General features: G+C 41.3%; 4 protein-coding genes across 4 annotated transcripts; 1 reads left to right on the top strand and 3 right to left on the bottom strand.

Annotated features, from left to right (window-relative positions):
• The first annotated feature begins 1,121 nt into the window (after nucleotides 1–1,121).
• LOC143324464 (putative gonadotropin-releasing hormone II receptor) lies at nucleotides 1,122–5,876 on the top strand. Its single transcript, XM_076736971.1, has 3 exons — nucleotides 1,122–1,676; nucleotides 3,359–3,563; nucleotides 3,674–5,876. The coding sequence occupies exons 1-3, from the start codon at nucleotides 1,128–1,130 to the stop codon at nucleotides 4,210–4,212; spliced, it is 1,293 nt and encodes a 430-aa protein (XP_076593086.1). The 5' UTR covers nucleotides 1,122–1,127; the 3' UTR covers nucleotides 4,213–5,876.
• Nucleotides 5,877–15,889: 10,013 nt separating this feature from the next.
• LOC143324458 (high choriolytic enzyme 1-like) lies at nucleotides 15,890–16,675 on the bottom strand. The gene has a single exon (XM_076736957.1). The coding sequence runs from the start codon at nucleotides 16,673–16,675 to the stop codon at nucleotides 15,890–15,892; it is 786 nt and encodes a 261-aa protein (XP_076593072.1).
• Nucleotides 16,676–19,166: 2,491 nt separating this feature from the next.
• LOC143324448 (high choriolytic enzyme 1-like) lies at nucleotides 19,167–19,952 on the bottom strand. The gene has a single exon (XM_076736944.1). It carries the CDS (start codon nucleotides 19,950–19,952, stop codon nucleotides 19,167–19,169), a length of 786 nt encoding a protein of 261 aa, XP_076593059.1.
• A 2,547-nt stretch (nucleotides 19,953–22,499) lies between these two features.
• LOC143326317 (high choriolytic enzyme 1-like) lies at nucleotides 22,500–26,343 on the bottom strand. Its single transcript, XM_076739918.1, has 2 exons — nucleotides 26,178–26,343; nucleotides 22,500–23,263 (listed from the first exon to the last, which is right to left on the bottom strand). Exons 1-2 carry the CDS (start codon nucleotides 26,200–26,202, stop codon nucleotides 22,500–22,502), a joined length of 789 nt encoding a protein of 262 aa, XP_076596033.1. The 5' UTR covers nucleotides 26,203–26,343.
• Between the last annotated feature and the right edge of the window lie 976 nt (nucleotides 26,344–27,319).

Below are 27,319 nucleotides of genomic sequence, written 5' to 3'. Positions count from 1 at the left end.
ATGAATATTTCTGAGGTGGAAACATGGCATTATAATGCATGCTGCAGGGTCTCATTACATTTACTCTGGCAGGATTCAAATGAAACACTTTGCTGGAGCTCAGGCTTCATTGAAGTGACGCTCCTGGGTTGCGCAGAAGCCGCGCCCACAGAGCGCCTGACGCGCACAGCGGACCGACTCCAAAACTCCCGAAGGAACACTGAAATAAAACTGCGAGGCAAGACTGGACACTCTTCAGACTGACAGACTACTATCATAAAGTCATCATAAGGAGCCCAGCAGGGAGGTGGAGCCGCTGCAGGGTCTGAGACTTCCATAAAGAGGATTCCACATCGCTCCAAGTCTGCACACAGATGTGAGTTATAGCTGTTTCTTCTACTCTTACATTAATGCAAATATATTTTTTATTGCCACATAAAAAAATAATGACAAAATAAAAGAGAGAGAGAGAGAGAGAGAGAGAGAGCGAGAGAGAGAGAGAGAGAGAGAGAGAGAAACAATATACATGCACGCAGTAACAGTGTGTAATATGCAAGTAAAACTGAATCTGAATCTTAGCTGTTGATTATATCTTTACTTTGAAAATAGCTCAATTAATGCAAACTAGAAGCCAATATTATTTATTTCAATTTTCACTGCTCAAAGACTGAAAGGAGGTAAAGTTTTGTATTGTAAATTCCGGGCTCAGGCTCACCATAGAAAAGAAACACGAGCAGAATTGGCTTATAACATCTTTTTTTCTTTTCTTTTTTGGCCAATAGGATAATTTTGTCTTGAGAAAGCAATTACCTTGATTGGTTATCAGGTGTTGCTGCTCTTGGTGCAACAAATTCAGCAGCCTGGAGACCTCTCATGCCATAATGTGGTTTGTAAGAGCCAATCACAGCACCTTTCCGCACCAATGAGCATAAGAGAGATGTGCCCTACACAGCAGACTGCTCCCTCTCTGTCAGCCACTGTATTACTCACAGAACTCATTGTTTAGTCTTCTTATGCAAATCTATTCTGATGAGTCTTTTACAAGAATTGCATGCAGGCTCATGTACATATCTTGCCTTGTCTCCCTTTGGTGCCTCCAGCCTCCATATAGCTGAAAAAAATGCTGACTCCTTGATGAGGGTGAGAAAATGAACGCCTCCTCCTGCTGTGATCCTCCAGTCCTTATGTATCAACAGAGCTCAGGATCTGACCTCAATGCCAGCTGTGACTGGCTGGCATCTCACTGTAACTGGACATCCATGGACAGAATGCCGCAGCTGCCTACATTCTCTACAGCGGCCAAAGTCAGAGTGATCATCACCTTCATCCTGTGTGGCATTTCCACATTCTGCAATTTGGCTGTGCTGTGGGCAGCCAATGGCCACAAGCGCAAATCCCACGTCCGAGTGCTGATAATCAATTTGACTGCAGCCGATCTCTTGGTTACCTTCATCGTGATGCCTGTGGATGCAGTGTGGAACATCACAGTTCAGTGGCTGGCTAGCGACCTGGCCTGCAGATTCCTGATGTTCCTGAAACTACAGGCCATGTACTCCTGTGCCTTCGTCACAGTGGTCATTAGTCTGGACAGACAGTCGGCTATCCTCGATCCTCTGGCCATCAGCACGGCCCGGAAAAGGAACAGGGTCATGTTGATGGTGGCGTGGACTATGAGCACCTTGCTCTCAATCCCTCAGGTAAGCTCAGGTGACACTGGTCTGTGATCACGGCTTGCTTGGTTCAGTTAAACATGGAGACTGACCGCTTTGAGGGAAGTGATTCACAGAAGTGCTGTGAACTGATCTCTCTGTTGTGTTTGGCTTTCCTTTGTACAACTGAAACCTCTCCTCTTTGATCCATACAGTATCACTGTGAGCAGGCTGTAGGTCTTTATATCTGGCAACAGATGACTGAATACATCTGCATACATTATCTCAGTCTCACAAAGGTATTAAACTGTGGGCACACTGCACATGCTAGGAAATTAAAATCCGGTTTTACACTAACTTGAATTAAATTCTTATACATGATTCATCATTATCTCTGGTCACATGTCTGTGCGTATTTACAGAAAATCCAGCAATTTCTAGAGGCTTTGATGCAAGAAAACCCGCTGCATGATTTAGGGGGCCACAGGGTCTCGATGTTAGGGATTAGTGGCTCTATCATTAAGTTACACAAGGATGGGAATCCCTAATCCTGGCAGTATAGATGCTTCCCTGTAAGCACTGAGACATATGGCAGCCCAGCATGTGACAATAGTGTAACGTCACGGTCCAATCCAGTCTCCACACAGAATGCTGATGTTGGATGATTCTACAGACTGACTTACATGGCAACATTTTGAAACTATACTCATGTTTTCAAATCAATAAATCCAACAGTGTCTACACATAGTAAATACAATATGATTACATTTTAATCTTGATGGCTGTTGATTTCAGACAGAGGGGGACAAAACCAGCTTCTCATTTCTAGCTAGTGACTGACTTTGCAGACTGAAATGACAACTCTGACTGACAGTTGACTAGCTGACTTGTTTTGAAATTCTGCAAAAAGGGGTTTTAAAAATGCACTTGATAGCCACACAAATGATGGTTGGATGGCTGTAACTGCTTCTTTTTGGTGAAGCATCTGATGTCAGATGGTTGTGATGATGATGATGATGATGATGATGATGATGATGATGATGATGATACTCTCAGCTGGTTTTCCAGGTTTGGGTCAGCCGGTCTTGAGTGTAGCTGAGTCTTTGCAAGAGTCAGTTTTGAAGAGAGCTGATCACAGTAGGCTGTCCCAAACAGATGCAAACTTCAGTGCATGTCTTCTTAGAGTGGAAAATCCTCAAGACCTACATACAATTTCTAGAACTCGAGCAGATGGAGGTTGTTGTTACTTGCAGCTCAATGAGTCCATGTTGTAGGCTGACAGACAGACAGAGCAGGACAAAACTGCTATTGTCAGCCAACCATATGTTTGTTTTTTGTTTGTTTGTTTGTTTGTTTGTTTGTTTTACATACTTTTTAACACCACAAAATAATGTTGTAAGAAAGGCTTCACTGCCTTTGATAGCTATGATAGCTAACATATAAATGGCCACACCTTTAGTTTACCCATGATATATAAAGGGCACATTATTAATTACCACTGAACGCTTGGATCTGAGTGTAAATTATGTGACTTACAAACATAATTCCATATATGACATATGGATATAATTCCTAGGGATAATGGGCTGTTTGGTCAAACTGGGATGTCAGTATTACATAATGCTGTAATCTTTCTGTCTTACCTCTGCCAAACAGACAGGGCAAAGACAATACCGGATGACATCTGCTGGCAGTAAATGCTATCCTCATTTTTTTCTTTAATTCCACAGATGTTCATTTTCCATAATGTGACCATCACCTATCCAGCAAACTTTACTCAGTGTACCACTAGGGGGAGCTTTGTCACTCACTGGCAGGAAACAGCATACAACATGCTCACCTTTTCCTGCCTCTTCCTGCTGCCATTGGTCATAATGATTATGTGCTACACCAGGATCTTCATCCAGATCTCCAAACGGATGACAAAAAAGAACTGTAAGTTCACAGCTGAGCCTGCTTTTTGGTCACAACATAATCAGAAAACAAGAGATTGAATGCTGTTAAGTAACTACTTTTTATGCTCAACTCTTTGTTTCTTTCTTCAGTGTCCTCAAATGAGCCACATCTTCGTTGCTCGAAGAACAACATCCCCAAAGCAAGAATGAGAACTCTGAAAATGAGCATCGTTATCGTCATCTGCTTCATCGTCTGCTGGACTCCATACTACTTGTTGGGTTTGTGGTACTGGTTCTTCCCAGACGACCTGGAGGGAAAAGTGTCTCACTCCCTCACCCACATCCTGTTCATCTTTGGGCTTTTCAATGCCTGCCTGGATCCCATCATCTATGGGCTGTTCACCATACGCTTCCAAAAGGGGCTGAGGAGCTGCTTCCGCAAAGCAGCAGTGATATCAGGCCTGGAAACTAACACAGCAATAACAGAGTCTTTGAAATGTACTGCCATTGCTTTGCCCACTAGAAGAGGGATAGACACTGGTGAAAAGGACAGCAACTGCGGACATGCTGAGCCACAGTCCTCTGAGAGCAGGTGCCCAACTGTGCTCACTCAAGGAGGAGGAGGAGGAGGAGGAGGAGGAGGAGGAGGAGGACAAACTTGCCATTTCAGTGCTGAGAGCACAATATAATGAGAAAAACAGTAGAGAGTAGAACCTGGAACTTAATTGAATTATATCAGGGTTTTTTACCATGTTTGTTTCACCATTATCTGCAAATCTGGATGTTTATTTCACAAGTATAGAAATAGAAAATATCCATCACCTAAATGTGTCTTTGTGTGTATAGTCCCTGAGGCTGTCCATCTTACTTAGGAGTTATATAACATATTTCTGTATACAGTGAACATGTTTGGAGCTGCTTGATGGTTTGTGTGTTGTGTAACTGGCTCCCATTTTCAGAGTCCGCTATATACAATACATATCAACCAGGCTCTGGCAGAAGCTTCAGGACGAAAGGAAAAATAGAACACAGTAATAGTCAGGATACACAACAGTGATGCTTGTGTTGTGTAAATGGTTACACACTGCCAACAGGTCTATTAGGAACACTCAACTGACTTTTGAGGTTACTTTCTTTTCGTTTGCTTGCAGCTATCACAAACCAAGACTCAGTGTTTTAGAGATGCATTATCCAGCCCATTCCCTTAGGAAAAACTAAAGCACATGTCCGTCATGTCAGTCAGACCGCAATCATATCTGAAATACATTAGCATGTAAGCCATAAACCATAGCATTGTTTGTGTAATGATGAAAACTGTGATCAAGAGATAAAACCAGCATAACAAAGAGAATTCAGTTCAGTAGCCCACAAGCTTTGGTCAGAAGGTCATGATGCAGATGCTACAGATATAACAAATCCCCAGATTAAATTAAATCCATTCCTTTTCATTAAATGAGGACAATACAGATTCCCATATACAGTGAGTTACTCTAACACATTTGAACTGTGGTGGAGCTACAATAGGACTTTTTCACAGCACAGTAGAAAATGCACAGGTGTTTGTAACGGTGTTGGACTTTAAAGTTGGTAATTATTCACAGGCACTAGGTAGGCCTCTCAAAAGTATTTGAATTACTTTATCACATGTCTGCTCTGATTCTGTAATGATGAGTTGTCTTTACTAGATCTCCAGTCAATTATAGAGTTTACCAGTGAAGATGTTTAATGTCCTGTAGAGGTCGGCACATACATCTGAGTACACAAGAAAAAAAAACAAATGTGATATTTGAAGAAACATGATGTTGCAGCTGACTTTCGTCACAAGTGCACAGCAGGGCTGGTCCACCTCGTCGTTCACCTGTGAATGAGGAAATAACGCACAGCGATGTTTGACTCCAGAGTGGTGAGATGTTTGATTGAGGAGTAAAGTGTGAGATTCACACTAAAGCTAATTGTAATGGTGAATTGAAATCTGCCAGTGTCATGCACCTAAAATCTGGCTGTTCTCCTTCTCCCTCCCTGGGGGCTCACACACCTTTCACCAGTTCTGAGAGAGTAATAGGAAGTGGGAAGTGGGTAGAGGGGAGTTTGGCTGCATTGTTTAAATGTATTTATTTATGTAAGATATTTAATGGTATTTATTAAGTGTATGTGGGAGTGTAAATAATTATTAAGACTGTATATTTTTGGCGATGGGTTTATCTAAGTATTTATTGTGTATTTATGTATGTGGATATCTGTGTGTTGGTCTGTAAATGGTATATGCTAACCAATTATTTGAGAAGACGCCCTTATATAAGGAGCAGTCTGTGTGGAGTGAAGGCATTGGGCAGGACTGGTGTAGCTGGTGTGATGAAAAAAATAAAAATTCCAGATGAAAACTTCACGGATCTCCTCATTTGCATCCTTTGACTGCTTGGTCAGCCTAACAAATTCTCTCATTAATACCCAAATAGCTCTATTATTTTCTTACAGCTGTGGCACAGTGTGGGACCAGACATCTGTCAAATAGTGTTTATCATTGTACAGATTTTGACTGTAGTGATAGTGTCAGTAATACTCCCGACCATCAGGGGACAGCAACGAGTTGCATCCTAACCTGTGAGCTGTCATGGTAGAACAGTAGGATTTGGTAGAAGAAAACCCACAACATGCTGGATGTACATCTGAACAGAGCTTTGCTGCAGTAGTTAAATAAATATATATTTGATGAAACAAAGTTTCCTCAGTGTATATTAGAAACATTACTATCACTGTGATGGAAGGCAAGCTACCATTGGCTGAACTGTCTTGTGCCACCGAAAGATAGATCACCAACAGGAAAACCTGGAGAATAGGCTGTTTGTCTGCCAGCCTCTGCAGGTCACTATTTCCAGGTAAGACAAAACTAATGAGTAACAAATCCATGCAGATGTCTGTTATTGTAATTGCATTATTTCATTTGAAACACGAATTAGTTGCATTTCTAGTAGCTGGCAAAAGCAAAATGCGTTACTCCCAAGTATGAGTTACTAGTAACATTAACAGAGTCTCACTTCTATACAGGTTCATCATCACAGAGCGACACTAAACCAGCATGCACAAGAAGTAGGGCCTGAAAGTGGAGCATCAAAGTATTTCCTCCTCTGCTTTTCATACTGTGACATAAACAGTTTCTTCTGTTTAAAAGACCTTCAGAAGTTCCACATTTTACAGCGCTCTTGTAAACCAAGTTTGAAAAGTTCAGCATTATGCCAGGTGATTTATCAGAGGCAGTGGTTTGATAGCAAGTTTGTTGAGAAACACCAGAGTTTGGTGTTTGGTGTTTTTTCTTCATGGTATTGAACATTAAAGACAAACAAAATAGAATACTTAGGATTTGTCATCCAACTAAATCTCCAGCAACTCTTACAGGTAATAACTTTATGGTCGCCAGTTCTTTAAGAATGTGTATCAAATAAGGAAAACATTGAATGTGCCAGATACCTCGGTTTGCACTCCCGTTTGCTATAATGATGCTTTTCCCCCGTCACCTAGTGACAGTTCTTTTGTGCTCTGGAAAAGTTCTTTTGTGCTCTGGAAATATAAAGGCATCACCACTATAGCAGACCTTTACATCAACAACACTTTTGCCACCTTTATACAGCTGAAGGCAAAGTATTCACTCCCAGCTTCACAGCTCTTCCATTACCTCCAGATCAGAGACTACACCCACACAAACATATCAAAGTTTCAATCAGTTCCAGCCCCCTCTGATCTGTATATTCTGATGAGGCAGGCCCGACTCAAAGAGACCGGTGACATGATTTGTTCTTCTTTTCTCAACATGTTCCCTGATTTCCACTCAGCATTTAAAGGAAACCTGGGAGAATGACCTTGTTGTGTCATGGAGAAAAAAACTGGGGAGCTTGCCTTAAAGCCATCCACAGCTGCTCTACAGCTTATTCTTTTTGAAGTAATCCACAGACTGCGTTACTCCTCCTAATAGTTGCCCAGCAGAAGTCACCAACTTGTGGCATTTGGAGAAGATTCAACATACAATTTCTCTCAGCACTGCAGCCTTTGATAAAATGAGGCAACCATTTTTTGTCTTATTTATTGACTATTACTTAACATTAACATTACAGTCCTGCACTTGTACACCTGCTATCAACCCCAACAATCTCCCTGCGGCTGCGGCACAGCATGTAAAATGCTGTGTTTCAATCCCTCAAACAAACGTTGACTCTAAACATAATCCGAGCAGCGATTTCGTTTCTCAGCACTGTGTAATTGTGCTAACTAGTTGTATATAAAGGTAATTTCTAAGAGACGGGGGTGCAATTAATAAACAAATTGCTCAGCTAGCTGTTACCAGTGGATCCACCCCCCTTCGGAATCTTTGAAATGACATACGAAGGAATGTGGTTCACCTCCCTATTTAATATATAAAAAGTGTTTTGGGTACAGTTGGTGCAAATGTGGGTTAACAAGGGTTAGCATACAGCTAACATATTAGCATCAGGTGGCTCCAGTAGCTCCAAGTTTATGTCATAAAATTCAGGTAAATGAGCCTCAAATCCCAAACACACTATAGATGAATAGCTGTGGCCATAAAAGAGAAAGGGCCACAAATCAAAGCATGCTCCACTCCCCGTACACCGTGAAATGAATGAAGCATGACGAGGAAGCAACCCTTACACTGAGAGTGATGCTAAAGGTTTGACTAACAGTCCAGTTAATGCAAGAAGACTGTGGTTAGGCTTGAAGTTGGCTTAATGCAAGGTTTGACAGCTTAGCTGTTTGGTGTGTATTTGTTATTTGTAATAAACTTACGTCAAAAATATTCTTCTTTGTTGGAAAAGAAGTCAATTTAGACTTTTTAACTGGTGAGACAAACTGATTTGCCCTTTATATGTTTGGTTATTGCTAATTGCCAATTTCAGAAATGTCAAGTGTATTGCTCACAACGTTGTACCAGCCATTGACTTGGACAATCTTGTTACCAAAGCTAGTTGAGAGCAGAGACTCTGTACTGCTTGCTGATGCTTCATAATGGGAATATAACATTGACCAGGATGCCTTGTCGTTTTGCATCACCTCTGGGACTCAATGACAGGACAGTGATCTGTGTGTCTGTCAGTGGCAAGGACCCAGAGCAGAGCAAACCTTTGCCCAGAAATCCATTCAGAAAGGCATTGGATAAAGCAAAGACAGCCAGGGATAAGGGTTTGGATAAAGCATCCATCAAATGGATTTAAGCAGAGGTACCTAGTGTAAACTACAAGTTTATCTGTGCCAGGATGGAGTCTCCGCTATCTGAACAACACAAATTGTTGCTTTACATTGTTGTTTGTGGATTGATTCAACAAAAGAGATCACAGGTGCTAACTGGTGAACTTTACACATGCTAGTATTTTTTTATTTTACTTTGTACATAGCCATGCCAGCTGTTTTCCCTGCTTCCAGCTGAGCAGCTACAGAGCTAAGCTAAGGAAATCACCTTCTGGCTCATCACACATAACCTACAGATATGTAGGGTCTAACTCTCAGCAAGAAGGTGAATATGTTACGTTCCCAAACTGTCAAACCTCGTCAGACCTATTTCTTTTTCTTAATTTAGATAATAAATCCGACTCATGATGTAGAGCAGTATAAAACGATATACATGATGATATAGCTTAAACCCTTCGTGGCACAGTACAGTGGATGTTGTTTGCCACACCAGCTGTGCATCTGTCTGTGAAGAAACGCTTGTTGTTATCAGTTTAGCTGGATAGAGGTTTCTGGCTGCTGTGTTAAGCAGGATGAGGTGTATGGTCCAAGTCTTTGTCAGTCTCCAGTAGTACATGGAGGCCTAGAACGTTCCCTCCATTTTCAGCTCGTAACCAGGGGACCCTGAAGCTATCCCTCTTACCAGAACAGTCATCACGTCTTGTGAAGGGCGATGATGCTCCTCTCTTCTGACAAACTAAATGCCATTGGCTTAATGAAAGAATAAAACATTACACACAGTTGGACGCCTGCCAGGATCCATATCACGGATAAAGTCTATTCCTGTTCTCAGCCAAGATGATTGTTTATCATTGCGGTAGAACAAGTTATTGCTTACATTGTTTTGGACTTGACCCACATTATTTTTTCATCTCGTCTCGGCCGGCTCATTCACTGCTCACTGACGTTTCCCAGGCCTGTCCGCTCCTATTACATCTCCTCTAGTGAGAGGGGAGCGCATTGTCTCATGCACATCATCACACAGGCCTCCTTTCAACATTCATCCCAGTCGTACAGCTCACAAAACAGATGGACATACCTGTAGCTCGCTAAAGGACAGCTGCTGAAGCGAAGAAAGGTGCATGTTTGCCTCACTGCAACCGCCAAATCAATGAACTGATCAATGTGAAACCCATCCAGATGTACTGGATATGTACAGTATAGACAGCCACTTGAGGATCCAGTGTTACACACTCGTGCTTCCCTCACAGAATTCATTTTAAATCACGCTGTTTCATGGCTCTGAACCAGCTAACTGCTCTGGTCTGGATCGTTCAGCCTCTGCTGAAATAACCACTGCTCATTCACTTTTCTCACATTATGTCAGCAGGGTCAGATGATGTCTCTGGCTGCGGTATTATTAGCCTGAGTACATTCGCTGGCCTACAGAAGCTTAGCTGTTGTAACCCTCAATGAATTTCGTGGTGAGAGATCATATTTAACTACCAATTGAGCCCATTGGGTTTGTTTTTCATGTGGATTCATATCTTGTCACTGCTAGTTGACAGTCCAGTTGCTCTCAGTGTACATAGTCTACAATAGGAGCACCAGCATGTGTAACATACATCAGTATATATGTTGTTTGAGCCCATATCAGGCAGGAAGGGGGCCGGGGAACACTTCTTTTGTCCATGTGCTTCACGCCATAGGTTTTTTTTCTTTTTTAATTTTTCAACCTTAAAAAAAAAGGAGCCAGAATGAATTTCAGCCACTTCAAAACCAATAACACCCCTTTAGCTTCTCCTTCTCTAAAAGGTTATTTCCATTCAGCACGGATGGAAGTGGAAATAACGGGAGCAGAATTACAGTTTCGTTCCAGAAACACTTTTAAGTGACACAAAATACAGCAACTGGTATTCCCAGGATACGTAGTTTCTTCTGCCTTATTGCCATCAATACACTAGATTCTTCTGTTGGTCTTAATCGAGCCGGGCTTTGCCAACAGGCGGCCTGGGCTTGAAGGAATGGTCCGAATAAAATATTTGGGAGAGCCATTTTATAATAGTCATTTATTTATTTACTTTGTCTGTAGAAATACTACCACCATCACATCAACGGCAAAATCGATATAATCAATAACCTCTGATTTTAGGTGTTGTCTCCTGCCAGTGTATCAACTGATGTATTTGTATTTTGCTCAAGTCAGTTTTCTTTATATAGCCCAATATCACAAATCACAGTTTTTCTTAAGGGGCCTTACAATGTACACAGCATACAACACCCTCATGTTCCTACGGTTCCATTTTGGATAAGAAAACATCATTTTAAATTACCTACCAGTCACTTTAAATCCAAAGGAACGACTCTGGAATTTTGCTGTGCTTATGCCAGCAACATTTCCCCATTTTTCCAAAAAGGGGAAAATCTCACTTTGGAACCAAACCTATTTGCTTTTTAAGGTCAGTGTCAGAAAATGGCACATTTGTTGGCTTGGAGATTTGGTTTTCTCCCTGCAGTTCAACCACTTTGCAGTACAGACTAATGCAATTTTCTCTGTCAATTGGTGCCGATAAAGTGCCGAGATAGCTGAACATCATTAAGGCCACATTATAAGCACAGCACTCATTTTCCAGATGCAGGGAGCTTCAATCATTGGTAACTGGTTTTGTCCTGTGGCATTTAACAAATCTATAGTGACCTTTTAAAATATGTCAACACCTTCTGGAGCTCAACTGCACTTTGAGCTGTGCTACAAAGTAAACCTGGAGACATTCAAAGTGTCACTGTGTTCTTGTTTGACTGAGTGATGACTGAAAGAAGTAGTTGATGTACCTTACTTATCTCAATTAGCTGCGTGCCACAGCTGCTGCTGCTGGTAAGCAGGCAAATTTGCCAAAGTAGAATAATAAGTTTAGTCTCTAACTATAGAGTGCTACTATGTGTCTGTCTCATTTACCTAATGTAAATCTTGGTCTCATGTCTCTCCCTCAGCATTGCTCTTCAGCTGATTTTGGTTTTCCATAATCCTTCAACTCGCAAACAAAACAGTTATCACTGCACATGATGAGGCTTTGCATTGTTATCTGGCTGATGGCAAATGCTGTGGTCCCCCCAGGCATTTTCTCAAGTGATTATAGAATCTGACTTTCGCCTCTGTTTGTTTGTTTTTCCTCTGACTGCTCAAGTGACTGGGGCTTTATCAATACACATTTCATAAAACCATACAGCTACCAAAGGATAACTGAACAGGGTTTGGCACCTACCTGTCTGAGGGACAGGTACAGGGCTCAGTAACAACAAAACAAACAAACAAATAAACAAACCCAAAACCGTCATACTGATTTCTTGTTAATCCTTCAGCCACTTTGTTTCAACTAAGCAGTTAAGCGAGCAAGTATGTTTTGATCAGAGACAATTTCATGGGACAAAGAAAAACAAAAACAAGCCCATCTTTATACTTGTCATGTACAGTTCCTTAAAAGAGTTAACAGCAAGACAGCTTTCAGCTAAGTAATCATTATTTGAATAGCACCAGATAAATAAAAGCTGTTATTTGAATGTGTGTCACTGACACTGGGCAGCAGTTAATGATTTATTTGAGTCCTTTCAATGTGTGATATGAAATACAAATCAGTAAACCCAGTGGATGCTTTAGTGACCCATCTACTATAGAAATAAGAAAACGATACCTGGCAAGTTGCTAAAACGTTGATACTGAACGCATATTTACTGACAACATATTTCATTTGTTTTACACCAAAGGAGGAATCTTGTAATGCTCCATGCACTCACTGTGACTCCTACATTATTCAGATGAGAGAGTTTAGATGAGAGCTGTGGGACTGAACCAAAACAGTCACTCTGCTCTGTAGAGCTGAGGGGAAGTAGTTTGGTGACAATTAACTGTGAATTCATCCTTTCACATTACACATATGTAATCCATAAGAGAAAATATTGACTCAAGCTCCTTTAAGGGTTTGTTTTTGCACTACTGCATTATTTATCCTTAACATTTTGCTAATAGCCACTACATCCTTGCAAATATGTTGTGCATTATTATATTTTTTACTGTGTTTATATGCAACTTTAGACACTCTTTGGATATAATGTACAGTATATCTATCTATCTATCTATCTATCTATCTATCTATCTATCTATAAATAAATATATAACTTTGGATTCATCAGATCAAAGGACAGATTTCCACTGGTCTAATGTCCATTCCTTGTGTTTCTTGGCCCAAACGGTTCTCTTCTTCTTCTTGTTCTTCCTCAGAAGTGGTTTCTTTGCAGCAATTCGGCTATGAAGGCCTGATTCACACAGTCTCCTCTGAACAGTTGATGTTGAGATGTGTCTGCTACTTGAAGTCTGTGAAACATTTATGTGGGCTCTAATCTGAGAGGCTGTTCATTTGCGGTTTCTGAGCCTGGTAACTCTGATGACCTTATCCTCTGCAGCAGAGGTAACTATTGGTCTTCCTTTTCTGTGGCGGTCCTCATGAGAGCCAGTTTCATCATAGCGTTTGATGGTCTTCTTGATAGCAAGAAATTCCAGAAATTAACTCTTGACACCTGCTAATTGAAAACAACTCCAGGTGACTCATGAAGCTGATTGAGAGCATGCCAAGAGAGTGCAAAGCTGTCATCAAAGCAAATGGTGGCTACTTAGAATAATCAAAAATATACAAGATATTCTGGTTTGTTTAACACTTTTTTTGTTTACTACATAATTCATATGTGTTCCTTCATAGTTTGGATGTCTTCAGTATTAATCTTCAATGTCAAAAATAAAAGAAATATGGTTTGTTGGGGATTTTAAGTGTAATAAATACTTTTGTTTGTTTGTTTGTTTGTTTGTTTGTTAAATAAATGGACCTCAGTGTGTCTGTGCATGTTGTTCCTGTATGTACGTTAATGAGGTAGATGCACCAGAACTTACATACAATATGGCTGCCAGTGAATTGTGCACCTTGAAATTGAGGTTGATGAGAGTCAGAGAAAAAAATTTGTTTTGAACTGAAATTCTGGATGGAGGATGGGAATGCTTAACATCATCCCACTGACAATACCATTTGGATTTACTTGAGAAAAGCATCCAGTCTGCTCAAACATTGCATTAAAGGCAACAACCTAGCTATAAACTGGTTTTACATGTTAAAATGTGACATCTGGTCCCTGCTCAGTAAAACCATTGTTCCTGTGAAACTGCGCACTGTACATAATATTACATCATGATAAAGTACAGTACATGCTGAGGGATGAGAGGGGTGAGTTTCTCATTTCCTTCTCCATCTCTCAGGGGAGTTGAATCAGTGATTTCCTGTCATCTCTGGAACAGGATATGACAAGACAAAATTAAACTTCAGTGATCTCACAGGGGCAATTGCGCCAAAGCAGAAGGAAGTAGTAGTTGACACAGGAGGGGAAAAAGGACAATAAAATCAATGCAGGCCGTTTGCCTGAATGACAAACACAGTGCAAACACTAAAAGGCTGGTGGAGTTCAGAGATTTCATAGGCCCCTATCAAGCCTATTAGGATATAGAAGAGTAACATAATTATGAGGTGCTTTGCTTCCATCTAGTGGCATGACACATACAATATAAGACTTACAAAAAGGCTTGAATGCATTTGTGTCATAATAGCCTCAATACCAAATACAATATACTGTTTTGACAGAGGACACTATAACTTGTCCTAGTAGAAAAAGTAAAGGTGTTGCTGACAACATAAAGAATGGCTTTTAAATTGTCCCAGTAAGTCATCACAGTGTTACAGTAAGCCAGCATGCACAATACCAGGACCATGAAACTGACACAGCAACACGTTTGATTTTAACCATCATTAATTTTATTTCTTATGTCTTTATTTATTTATGAGCTCCATCTTCTATGAAAAAGGTCTTTGTAGGCTAATGGATGGATGGGTGGTTTGACTTCTTACTAACATTGATTTCAGTGACCTCCAGGGGGCACTACAGAACACTATAAAATGTAAAAGCACTTATTTATTTATATATTAATAACAGGCTTCTGTTCTGCTCTCTTTGCAGTTTTTGGTCTTTCAATACATCACAGAAAATAGCATCTTAATTTAAAATGAGCATAGTCTATTTTGAATGGTCACACCATTTATTTAAGCCCACAAAGTCCATCACGTGTCAGCCCCCCAGTCAGATATCCCCTGTGAAGGTTTCATTGACTGGAAATGTGGTGCTCTGATGGCTTTATTCATATGTGTTTGAGAAGTTTACAGGCAAACCTTTTTCAGTGTGTGCAGTTCTTTTGTTCCACATGGTTAATGGATTGGACTGGTACTACAGTCCACTGACAACTTCTGGTGTACAGTTCTTTTCTGTGTAGGACATGTAGGGGCAGTTTTAAAAGCAGCTTTCTGCCTGTGTGCTGTGTCTTGGACGAGGGTCCTCCGTATGCGTTGCAGAGCATGTACGAAATGTCCTCACTTCATGGCCGAGATAGTTGGCAGGCAGGCAACCGAGGTGAGAGATACCGCAGGAAGATGAAAACAGATGGGATTAACACGCAATGCCTGCCTCTCACCAGGATGAAGGGTAAAAAAAAATCTGTTACAACCCCACAGTTCATCCAAGGTGCATGAACCAAAGAACACTCAAAGTAAGCAATCACTCGACCATTATTAAAAACAATGGACCACATTCTGGAAACATTATGCTGTAGTGAAGGCTGATATATTTGATCACTCGCATTAAAACAGCAGATGAAGCCCCCACCATCATCCACCCACACACATCACACCCCCACTGGGCTATAGGATCTGAACACCTGTTTCATTGTGGAGCTAAAAAAGGAACAGCTCTTGGGATGACATGCTGAGAGACTGACCTACTGTTACTTTATAGTAGTTAACACCACTAGAGATGGTGCCAGCTGCCAGCTCCATTTTCTTGGACTTTGTGAGTCCCAGCCTAGATGTGCATGTCTTTACTATGTTTCCATATCTACACACAAATAGATAAAAATAACAAGACAACAGTAATTTTGATGTGCAGTGATTTTATTTCAATATACATGACAAGAAAGTGATAGAAACTGAAATAAAAGGATTGTAACTTTTAAATTATCACAGCCAACTGGAAAAAGTGAATTTGTTGCATTTGGCATCAAGCTCATTTGTTTACCTAAACAACAAGCAACTTTGATCAGGAGCAGTGTTCTTAGCAGCCGTAGAGCATGTTGATCCTCATGATGTCCCAGTAGGACATGCCCTGCCTCTGGCCGATCTGGACGTTGGGGTCGGGGATGGGGGTGATGGAGTCCTTCCCGTACTGGATGGAGAAGGCTGTTCTTCCATAGTGCATGATGGAGGAATAGTCGTAGGGAGTGTTGAGGTTGTTGGTGGACTGCATGTAGAAGTTGTAGGCCATCTGCGGGTCGATGTTCTCCCAGTTGATCTTGACGTAGTAGTCGCGGTCGCTCCTGGTCTGTTCGTGCTGGAAGCCCAGAGCGTGGTTGATCTCGTGCTGGATGATGCCGTGGTAGAGGCAGCCCTGCCTGTTGAGAGAGAGCACCTGTCTGCCTCCCGTTCTGCCCAGAGCGGAGAAACATCCGGCTTTGTTCTCGATGCTGATGTAGTCGTACTCGTTCTGACGGGGCACGAAGCGGAGGCAGGTCCTGCTGTGGAAGTCCTGCATGGCGTATTCGATCTTCTGCCTCTCCCAGCCGGTGAACTCACTGCTCATGGTGAAGGGGATCATCACCAAGCCGTTGGAGGCTTTCCTCCACAGGCAGCTCTGGGACCAGCACATCATGGCGTTTCTGGTTCTGGGAGCCAGCAGGTCTCCTTCCAGCAGGATCTCATTGGTGGCGTTGTTGGAGGTCAGAATCCTGGTGGAGATGTCGACGGTGTCTGGGACTTCTTCTTCTCCTCCTTCCTCGTGGAGAGGATGTGCCTGACAGAGGCCGAGCAGGAGGAGCAGCAGCAGGCCGACAGAAGGAGTCATCTTCAGGGTGGCTGTGGAGGCTGTGGAGCTTCTGTGGAGAGCTGCTGTGGAGAGACTCGGTGAAGCTTGATGTCTGACTCACTTCAGTCCAGGGTCTTTATACTCTCCTGTACAGGTGTGTCTGCAGGAGGATTGTGGGTTGGGGTCCACACTGTTAGGCCTGAATAAACATCTGAAGGGAGGACTCCACAGACAAACCTACTCTTTAAACATGGTTTGTCATCACTGGTCATTAGATGGATGAATGCAGTTTTAGTAGGTGATTTACTTGGTGGGCTTTGTCAAGCTCAACACTTTACATGGTCTTCAGCCAGCAGGACATTATGGTAATGAGCAGATCAAACTTTGTGAACAGATATGAACAATATTTGCATATTTCTGTTTATCTCCACTGATCTTTTACTGAATTGACACAATTTGCCACATTTTCACGTCACTTCTGCTCAGGGTAATTACTCCATTAAATCAAAACCACACAGATATCAAACATACACTCACTGCTACAACCAAGAGAACCTTTTTACAGTGGTGACAGGATCTCTGATGTCAGCTGAGCATAAACGTCTGTACATCCATTTAGAATGAAAGAAAAAAGCACTCCTTATTAATTAAGCTCCTGGCTCAAGTTTACAATCATAGTGTAGCATGCTAACATTTGTTAGCAAGTAAAGCTGAGTCTGATGGGAATGCTTTTAGTTTTGTATGTATTTTCGCCATAGACCAAAGAACTGGACTAATTAAAATTTTGACCAGATGATGGTGCTAGAGGAAAAGTCAGGGGATCACCAAAGTCAATAGGATTCATCCTCTTGGGACCATCAATGTCTGCATATGATTTGGATCCAATCCATCATGTAGATGTTCACATGTTTTACAGGATAAGGGAAATCTTTGACCTGCTTCCAGAGTTACAGGAAAGGTCAGGGGACCTCCACAGCCACTGGGACTCAGTCTGTGAGGGCCATGGATGTCTGTACAATACTTTACACCAATGCATCCAATTGTTGTTGAGACATTTCAGTCTCGACCAAAGTGGTGGATCGACTGACAGACCAACATTGTCATCTCTTGTTTAAGTTTTTGAAAAGTTTGAAGCTTTGCTCTGTGACTTAGTTGTTATACGTACATGAGAGACACAAACTATGGCTGACCTGCAGTGAGGTTCACCCACAGTAAATGTTTATCAATTTGCAGCAGATTTCTTGTTCACTGCAGGTTAAAGTTTGACTGATGTTACACAGGTGTTGTTATTGCCTCATGATGCCACACTAAGGCCTTGTCTGACTTGACAGTAGAAGGGAAAATGACATGCTGTAGTTAGGGACCGTCTCAAAAGTGCATGCATAATTACCAAGAGAGCTCTTCAGATTTAGTGGATAGCTTTCTCTTTTTTTATGGACACATCAAACCAACTTTACTTTCATTATAGTTTCAGATATAGAGATAGTAGCTTTGCCTTACTGCTATTAAATAATCAAATTATTAAATTGAACCATGAATCATTTAAAAAAAAAAAATCTAGAATAAGAGATCAATAGAGAGCAGATTTTATTAGAGTGCCTTGTTAATTTACCCTCCATATGTTGCATTAGCAGAGGGCCCTGCTCCTACATTGATCTGACACTTGAGCAAACAAGTGGATTGGTGTGTGGTTTCCATTTGTTCTAGATTCAGTAATAACTTGTGTGTGCTCTAAAACAAAGAAAACAAAGCTCTTAGATCTCCTGGGAGCTGTTTTACAGTCCACCTCACAGCTGGTTCAGTGTAGCACACCACATACTGTAGACATGTTGATATTGAAGCACAACCCAGTATTTTATTACAGGTGTGGACATTTCAATCTCAAAGCTAATGTGAGCTTTAAATTAACATGTTTTCATCTCCTGTTTTTCCTCTGAATGTTAACATTGTTGTCACTGTTTTGAGCATTATTTTTTACATACTGAATAACATCATTGTTGGGTTGTCATTTCTTGATCTGCACTCTTTGTGTTATTCATTGGACAACTGGCCTTTGGGACAGTCCCTTAAAATCAGTGTAATAGATTCTTACTTATCTACTTGCTGACTTGCCATAGCATTGCTAAATTCCATAGTTTGCTAATCACACTAACATACTGTATTTATGTTGTACGTTATTTTGTGTAAATGTGACTGTGTTCTGGAGGCATGAATAATGCACACTTTGTGCAAGCAACATACCACTTGGGCGCAATAAAATGTATCTATTTATCTTGCTTTAATGAGTAAATTAGGTAAAATCTTTGCTGGCACACAAATAGAAAAAAATAAGTAGACAACGAATTTTCATTTTGCATGTCTTTATTACACATAATTTAGGCATGTGAGGGGTCATACATTCTGTTGTCTGAACATTTGAAATAATATGGTTAAAGAAAGTGAATTTTTAGCATTAATTCCACAGGTTGTGGCTTTAGACACAAGAAACAGAAAAAATGTGAATTTGTTGCATTTAGCATCTGCAATGTCCTTAGCAGCCATAGAGCATGTTGATCCTCATGATGTCCCAGTAGGACATGCCCTGCCTCTGGCCGATCTGGACGTTGGGGTCGGGGATGGGGGTGATGGAGTCCTTCCCGTACTGGATGGAGAAGGCTGTTCTTCCATAGTGCATGATGGAGGAATAGTCGTAGGGAGTGTTGAGGTTGTTGGTGGACTGCATGTAGAAGTTGTAGGCCATCTGCGGGTCGATGTTCTCCCAGTTGATCTTGACGTAGTAGTCGCGGTCGCTCCTGGTCTGTTCGTGCTGGAAGCCCAGAGCGTGGTTGATCTCGTGCTGGATGATGCCGTGGTAGAGGCAGCCCTGCCTGTTGAGAGAGAGCACCTGTCTGCCTCCCGTTCTGCCCAGAGCGGAGAAACATCCGCCTTTGTTCTCGATGCTGATGTAGTCGTACTCGTTCTGACGGGGCACGAAGCGGAGGCAGGTCCTGCTGTGGTAGTCCTGCATGGCGTATTCGATCTTCTGCCTCTCCCAGCCGGTGAACTCACTGCTCATGGTGAAGGGGATCATCACCAAGCCGTTGGAGGCTTTCCTCCACAGGCAGCTCTGGGACCAGCACATCATGGCGTTTCTGGTTCTGGGAGCCAGCAGGTCTCCTTCCAGCAGGATCTCATTGGTGGCGTTGTTGGAGGTCAGAATCCTGGTGGAGATGTCGACGGTGTCTGGGACTTCTTCTTCTCCTCCTTCCTCGTGGAGAGGATGTGCCTGACAGAGGCCGAGCAGGAGGAGCAGCAGCAGGCTGACAGAAGGAGTCATCTTCAGGGTGGCTGTGGAGGCTGTGGAGCTTCTGTGGAGAGCTGCTGTGGAGAGACTCGGTGAAGCTTGATGTCTGACTCATTTCAGTCCAGGGTCTTTATACTCTCCAGTACAGGTGTGTCTGCAGGAGGATTGTGGGTTGGGGTCCACACTGCTAGGCCTAAATAAACATCTGAAGGGAGGACTCCACAGACAAACCTACTCTTTAAACATGGTTTGTCATCACTGGTCATTAGATGGATGAACTCAGTTTTAGTAGGTGATTTACTCGGTGGGCTTTGTCAAGCTAAACACTTTACATGGTCTTCAGCCAATAAGACATCACATTATCCCTGTCAAACTAACCTTAATTTAAGCATTTAATACATGTCTGTCTCTTTGACACCTCCTTTGTTAATATTTGTTGCATGATATTTATTTATGTTTATTTATGTTTATAACAAAATACACAAATACAAATACATTTTCTGGTTATGAGCAGATAAAGCTTTGTGAACAGATATGAACAATATTTGCATATTTCTGTTTATCCCCACTGATCTTTTACTGAATTGACACAATTTGCCACATTTTCACATCACTTCTGCTCAGGGTAATTACTCCATTAAATCAAAACCACACAGATATCAAACATACACTCACTGCTACAACCAAGAGAACCTTTTTACAGTGGTGACAGGATCTCTGATGTCAGCTGAGCATAAACGTCTGTACATCCATTTAGAATGAAAGAAAAAAGCACTCCTTATTAATTAAGCTCCTGGCTCAAGTTTACAATCATAGTGTAGCATGCTAACATTTGTTAGCAAGTAAAGCTGAGTCTGATGGGAATGCTTTTAGTTTTGTATGTATTTTCGCCATAGACCAAAGAACTGGACTAATTAAAATTTTGACTAGATGATGGTGCTAGAGGAAAAGTCAGGGGATCACCAAAGTCAATAGGATTCATCCTCTTGGGACCATCAATGTCTGCATATGATTTGGATCCAATCCATCATGTAGATGTTCACATGTTTTACAGGATAAGGGAAATCTTTGACCTGCTTCCAGAGTTACAGGAAAGGTCAGGGGACCTCCACAGCCACTGGGACTCAGTCTGTGAGGGCCATGGATGTCTGTACAATACTTTACACCAATGCATCCAATTGTTGTTGAGACATTTCAGTCTCGACCAAAGTGGTGGATCGACTGACAGACCAACATTGTCATCTCTTGTTTAAGTTTTTGAAAAGTTTGAAGCTTTGCTCTGTGACTTAGTTGTTATACGTACATGAGAGACACGAACTATGGCTAACAAGCAGTGAGGTTCACCCACAGTAAATGTTTATCAATTTGCAGCAGATGTCTTGTTCACTGGAGGTTAAAGTTTGACTGATGTTACGCAGGTGTTGTTATTGCCTCATGATGCCACACTGAGGCCTCGTCTGACTTGACAGTAGAGGGGAAAATGATATGCTGTAGTTAGGGACCGTCTCAAAAGTGCATGCATAATTACCAAGAGAGCTCTTCAAATTTAGTTGATAGCTTTCTCTTTTTTTATGGACACATCAAACCAACTTTACTTTCATTATAGTTGTGGATATAGAGATAGTAGCTTTGCCTTACTGCTATTAAATAATCAAAATATTAAACTGAACCATGAATCATTTAAAAAAAAATTCTAGAGTAAGAGATCAATAGAGAGCAGATTTTATTAGAGTGCCATGTTAATTTACCCTCCATACGTTGCATTAGCAGAGGGCCCTGCTCCTACATTGATCTGACACTTGAGCAAACAAGTGGATTGGTGTGTGGTTTCCATTTGTTCTAGATTCAGTAATAACTTGTGTGTGCTCTAAAACAAAGAAAACAAAGCTCTTCGCTACAGATCTCCTGGGAGCTGTTTTACAGCTCGCTGCTCTCATTGTGATAATTTAGATGTTTATAGTCACACCTCACTGCTGATTCAGTGTAGCACACCACATACTGTAGACATGTTGTATCACATCCCAGTATTTTATTACAGGTGTGGACATTTCAATCTCAAAGCTAATGTGAGCTTTAAATTAACATGTTTTTATCTCCTGTTTTTCCTCTGAATGTTAACATTGTTGTCACTGTTTTGAGCATTATTTTTTACATACTGAATAACATCATTGTTGGGTTGTCATTTCTTGATCTGGACTATTTGTGTCATTTGTTTGACAACTGGCCTTTGGGACAGTCTAAATGTATCTGTGTTCTGGAGTAATGAATAATACACACTTTGTGGAAATAAAATACCACTTGGGAACAATAAAATCTATTTGTCTTGTTTTAATGAGTAAATTAGGTAAAATTATTGCCGGCACACAAATAGAAAAAAATAAGTAGACAACAAATATTCATTTTGCATGTCTTTATTACACATAATTTAGGCATGTGAGGAGTCATACATTCTGTTTGCTGAACATTTGAAACAATATGCTTAAAGAAAGTGAATTTTTAGCATTAATTCCACAGGTTGCGGCTTTAGACACAAGAAACAGAAAAAATGTGAATTTGTTGCATTTAGCATCTGCAATGTCCTTAGCAGCCGTAGAGCATGTTGATCCTCATGATGTCCCAGTAGGACATGCCCTGCCTCTGGCCAATCTGGACGTTGGGGTCGGGGATGGGGGTGATGGAGTCCTTCCCGTACTGGATGGAGAAAGCTGTTCTTCCATAGTGCATGATGGAGGAATAGTCGTAGGGAGTGTTGAGGTTGTTGGTGGACTGCCTGTAGAAGTTGTAGGCCATCTGCGGGTCGATGTTCTCCCAGTTGATCTTGACGTAGTAGTCGCGGTCGCTCCTGGTCTGTTCATGCTGGAAGCCCAGAGCGTGGTTGATCTCGTGCTGGATGATGCCGTGGTAGAGGCAGCCCTGCCTGTTGAGAGAGAGCACCTGTCTGCCTCCCGTTCTGCCCAGAGCGGAGAAACATCCGCCTTTGTTCTCGATGCTGATGTAGTCGTACTCGTTCTGACGGGGCACGAAGCGGAGGCAGGTCCTGCTGTGGAAGTCCTGCATGGCGTATTCGATCTTCTGCCTCTCCCAGCCGGTGAACTCACTGCTCATGGTGAAGGGGATCATCACCAAGCCGTTGGAGGCTTTCCTCCACAGGCAGCTCTGGGACCAGCACATCATGGCGTTTCTGGTTCTGGGAGCCAGCAGGTCTCCTTCCAGCAGGATCTCATTGGTGGCGTTGTTGGAGGTCAGAATCCTGGTGGAGATGTCGACGGTGTCTGGGACTTCTTCTTCTCCTCCTTCCTCGTGGAGAGGATGTGCCTGACAGAGGCCGAGCAGGAGGAGCAGCAGCAGGCCGACAGAAGGAGTCATCTTCAGGGTGGCTGTGGAGGCTGTGGAGCTTCTGTGGAGAGCTGCTGTGGAGAGACTCGGTGAAGCTTGATGTCTGACTCACTTCAGTCCAGGGTCTTTATACTCTCCTGTACAGGTGTGTCTGCAGGAGGATTGTGGGTTGGGGTCCACACTGTTAGGCCTAAATAAACATCTGAAGGGAGGACTCCACAGACAAACCTACTCTTTAAACATGATTTGTCATCACTGGTCTTTAGATTAGGCATTTTTAACCAAACATATTATTTTGTCTTCAGCCATTTAGAATTCACATTATTTATTGTCAACCAACTTTCATTTAAGTCAACTGCTGTATGTCTTTGCCTCTTTAATACTGTACATAATGTTTGTACATTTTCCATGCAATTGCTATTTATTTATGTGTATTATTAAACAATGTATTTGTTGTTTGTATTCAATTAGACGACGACTCTTGAGTCTCAGTCTAGAGTTTTGATAGCAGCTTTAGGAGGCTGTAATGAGCTACACCAGTGTTTTAAGCTAAATTCCTAATGAACTGATAATGGTTCCAGATTAAGATTAAGTTAATCCTGACATGAGTACGTACATTTTGTACTAATCCATCCAGCACTTGTCAAGACTTTTTATCAAAAGCCAGCAAAGTAACGGCCATGGTGGCAGTGGGGGAAAAGTCAGAGAATCACCAAAGTCATTAGTATTTTTCTTCTGGGGACCATGAATGTTGGTCCAGTTTTTCATGGTAAACCATCCAATAGTGGTTGAGATACTGCGGTCTGAAACAAAGAGCTTGACTGACCAATCAACAATGCCATCTACACTATGTACACTATGGTTAAAAACAAAGCTTTTGCATACAGATCTCCTGGGAGATGTGTTACAGCCCACTGCTCTCATAGAAATTAACTTGGCTGTTTAAAATAAAAGCTGGTTGAGCATACAGATTCTATCATCAATCTCAAATCTACCAAATTGGATATTAACTCATGCAAGTGATGTTAATTATGCTTTTAATCACTGACATGTCCAGTGAGGTCAAGAGCAGAATGACCTGAAGTTGCTTTATCACCAACATGACAGGCAGCCAGCAATAAGAAGGTCACAGTCGGAGAGACATCGTCTGTTAAGATCCCCACGTTCCACAGGGTTCTTATATACCCACCAAAATATGCATTTATTACAGATGGAAACATTTCAAATTAAACATATCTGAATATCTGTCTGAAAATCAAACATGTTTTCAATTCACATGTGCTTTCCCACAGATCACTTTTGTTTTATTACTCTTTTGGGAACAATGCTTGTTATGTTTTGTGACTGCAAGCTTTATGTTCAAATACAAAGAAAAAGGAAAAAAACATTTTCAGATATTTTTAACAAAGCTATTCAAGACTCATTGAGAAATCATTCACAGAAAGGCGCGCACACACACACACACACACACACACACACACAACACACACACACACACACACACACACACACACACATAAGACTCAGATGCAAATGTGCAGATGCACTTATAAAAATCTCTGACATCATTTGCGCCTGTGTTCTGTTAATTTATTTTGTTTGTTACAGGGTAAATGCATGAATGCATTCTTCTTTCTGTGGACCTTGTGATTAAGAGGCATCCTAAAATAATGTCTTCAGTTGACTTGCACTGCATCAGCAGGCACTGTGGTTGATCTTAAATCACCCCGGGTACTCTGAATGACTCCATGAGAAATGGACGCTCTTTCTGCTGAGTCCACAGTTTGGATGATAGATTGTGCTGCTTCAGATGCTATTGAATTGGTCCTGATAGAGCATCTGAAAGGTCTGAGGATTATTGTAAGCCAAAAGCTGCGGGGTGAGTGGTAAGTGACCTTGGCACTCAGTGCTCTTATTTCACAGTTATGATGGAGGATTTTTGCCCTGTGTTTATTACTGCTGTCTCTGTGGTGCTCCGTCCTGCCACTCTGCTGTCATTTTCATTACTTCCGCATGACAAACTTCACTGTGGATGGACTTCATCATTCTGATTCCTGACACAAACCGGACAAACATTTGGCTATCCTTTTATTTTAAAAATAGAAAAGTGGCTCAAGGACTCAAAGTGAATGTTTGTCTTTTATACCAGGTATAAAGCAACAGGATAGTGTTAAATAAACTCAAGGTAATAGTACAGCTGAAGGGAGTATTACAGAAGTGAGTCCTTTTTTGGAGGTGCTGCTGCTCTAATTCAGCCGTGACATCCAGATTTCCAGGAGGCATTAACTTTAAATAGCACAATGGAGAGTTACATTACAACTGCTTAAATAGTAGCTTATATATCTTACACTGCACCAGCAATACCAGTCCTGCAATGTTTTCTTTTTTTAATCATTTTTTTTTTTATTTTGCCAGTTAAAGGAAGCAAGTCAGAATTTCCGTTCTCATAACAGCTATTAAGTACATTGTACGAACATGTCCTCGAACAAGGTACATACCACCTTTTCATCATGTAGTCACTCTACATAGTCATTAGGCAGAGACTTCTGTGTCAAAATACAGAGTGCACATTGAAAATCATAAAATAAATATGGTGTGGATTGTAATATCCCCCAAGCATCTGTCTACAATCATACCATAGTGCTTCACCTTGAGCTCATGTAAAACAGCCACTGCAGTACAATACACTGGGCTTGCTGATGTGTGTAATACAGTTCTTGTGTGGCAAGTGTTGAATTTTTAACCATCATGAAGTCATCTGAGTTCACTTCAGTCAAGCATGATGATGGATTACCTCAGCTGAAGCTTCTATCACAATAACAGAATAACAATGTAACACTGCAGTGGACAGTGGTGGGGCTGGGGGGGGGGGGGGGGGGGGGGGGGGCAACTGCCCATGCTCATTATCCAGTGACTGTTTCTCTAATGAGACGCTTCCATGCTCCATGTTTACCTTAATGAGACAGTACTTGAGTGGCCCCAAATGTCGCTCTGGTTGGTTCAAGTGACCCTGTGGTTAGCTCAAGAGCCACACAGTAGCCTTGGGGAAAACATAATCCTAAAACACACAGTTACCTAAATGCTCAGCCTTGCACAGTAGAGGTTTCTATTTTTCTTTTTAGCCCCCTACCCCATAGAAAAGTCTGGGCATGTTGCTGAATAGTAGCCTATCCTTTATTCAAATTCATATAAATTACATATGTAGGCCTGAAATAAGACTAGACTGCTGCGACTTTAGACTGCTTCTTCATCGATCCCAATTTTGGAAATTATTTTGTTGCAGTAGCAAACATACAGACAAACACAAAATGTGTCCAAGAATTGTTTAAAAAGTAACAACAAAGTAGCAAAAAATATAGACAGAAATAACAGCAGTGAATTTAACTCAACAAGATTTATAGTTATATAATGTGTATTATAAAGTATAATACACATAATGTAATATTATAATAATACAATAAAAATACAATATAACTAAGAATATTTATATCAAAAAATGTGTGCAGTTTCAGATGATAAATAAATGTAAACAATAAGCAGTATGTGCAATATTGCAGTAGTGCAGATAATAAGGAAAACATTGGGGTTTGTGAGGTTGGTGGATTAACTGTTTAAGTTGCTATTGTAAAGCATGCTGCATAAAGTTATCCAGACAATGACCATCTCTGGAAGGTAAAGATGGTGTTGGTGATAGGTTGCAAAGATGAATATAAAGCTGGTATAATATAAAAATATTTTATTTTCCTGACTTACTGTTCATTTGTTCATTCTTTTCATTTGACCCCACCAGGAAATAAAGTGTAAAGTTTCCAGAGAGGTTTGCAGTGTGGAGAGAAACACAAACCTGCACCATGTTCTGTAAATTGAAATGACAGGTTAAAATAGAGGCAGATTTAACAAAGGAAAATAAAGCCTGGTCACTTTCAGGTTATTCCAGATATTTGGGAATGTGATATTAGTATTAGTATTACCATCCGAGAGCTCACAGCAAATCCAGTCGCCTCTGACTCCTTACGTCTAGATATCATGACCTTGGTGACTGAGCATCATTATCTCTCACCTTC

Source organism: Chaetodon auriga, chromosome 1 (genome assembly GCF_051107435.1).
Source record: "Chaetodon auriga isolate fChaAug3 chromosome 1, fChaAug3.hap1, whole genome shotgun sequence".
NCBI lineage: Eukaryota > Metazoa > Chordata > Actinopteri > Chaetodontiformes > Chaetodontidae > Chaetodon > Chaetodon auriga.
Note: the sequence above shows the minus strand (reverse complement) of the source record. Positions and strands in the feature narration are given on the sequence as shown.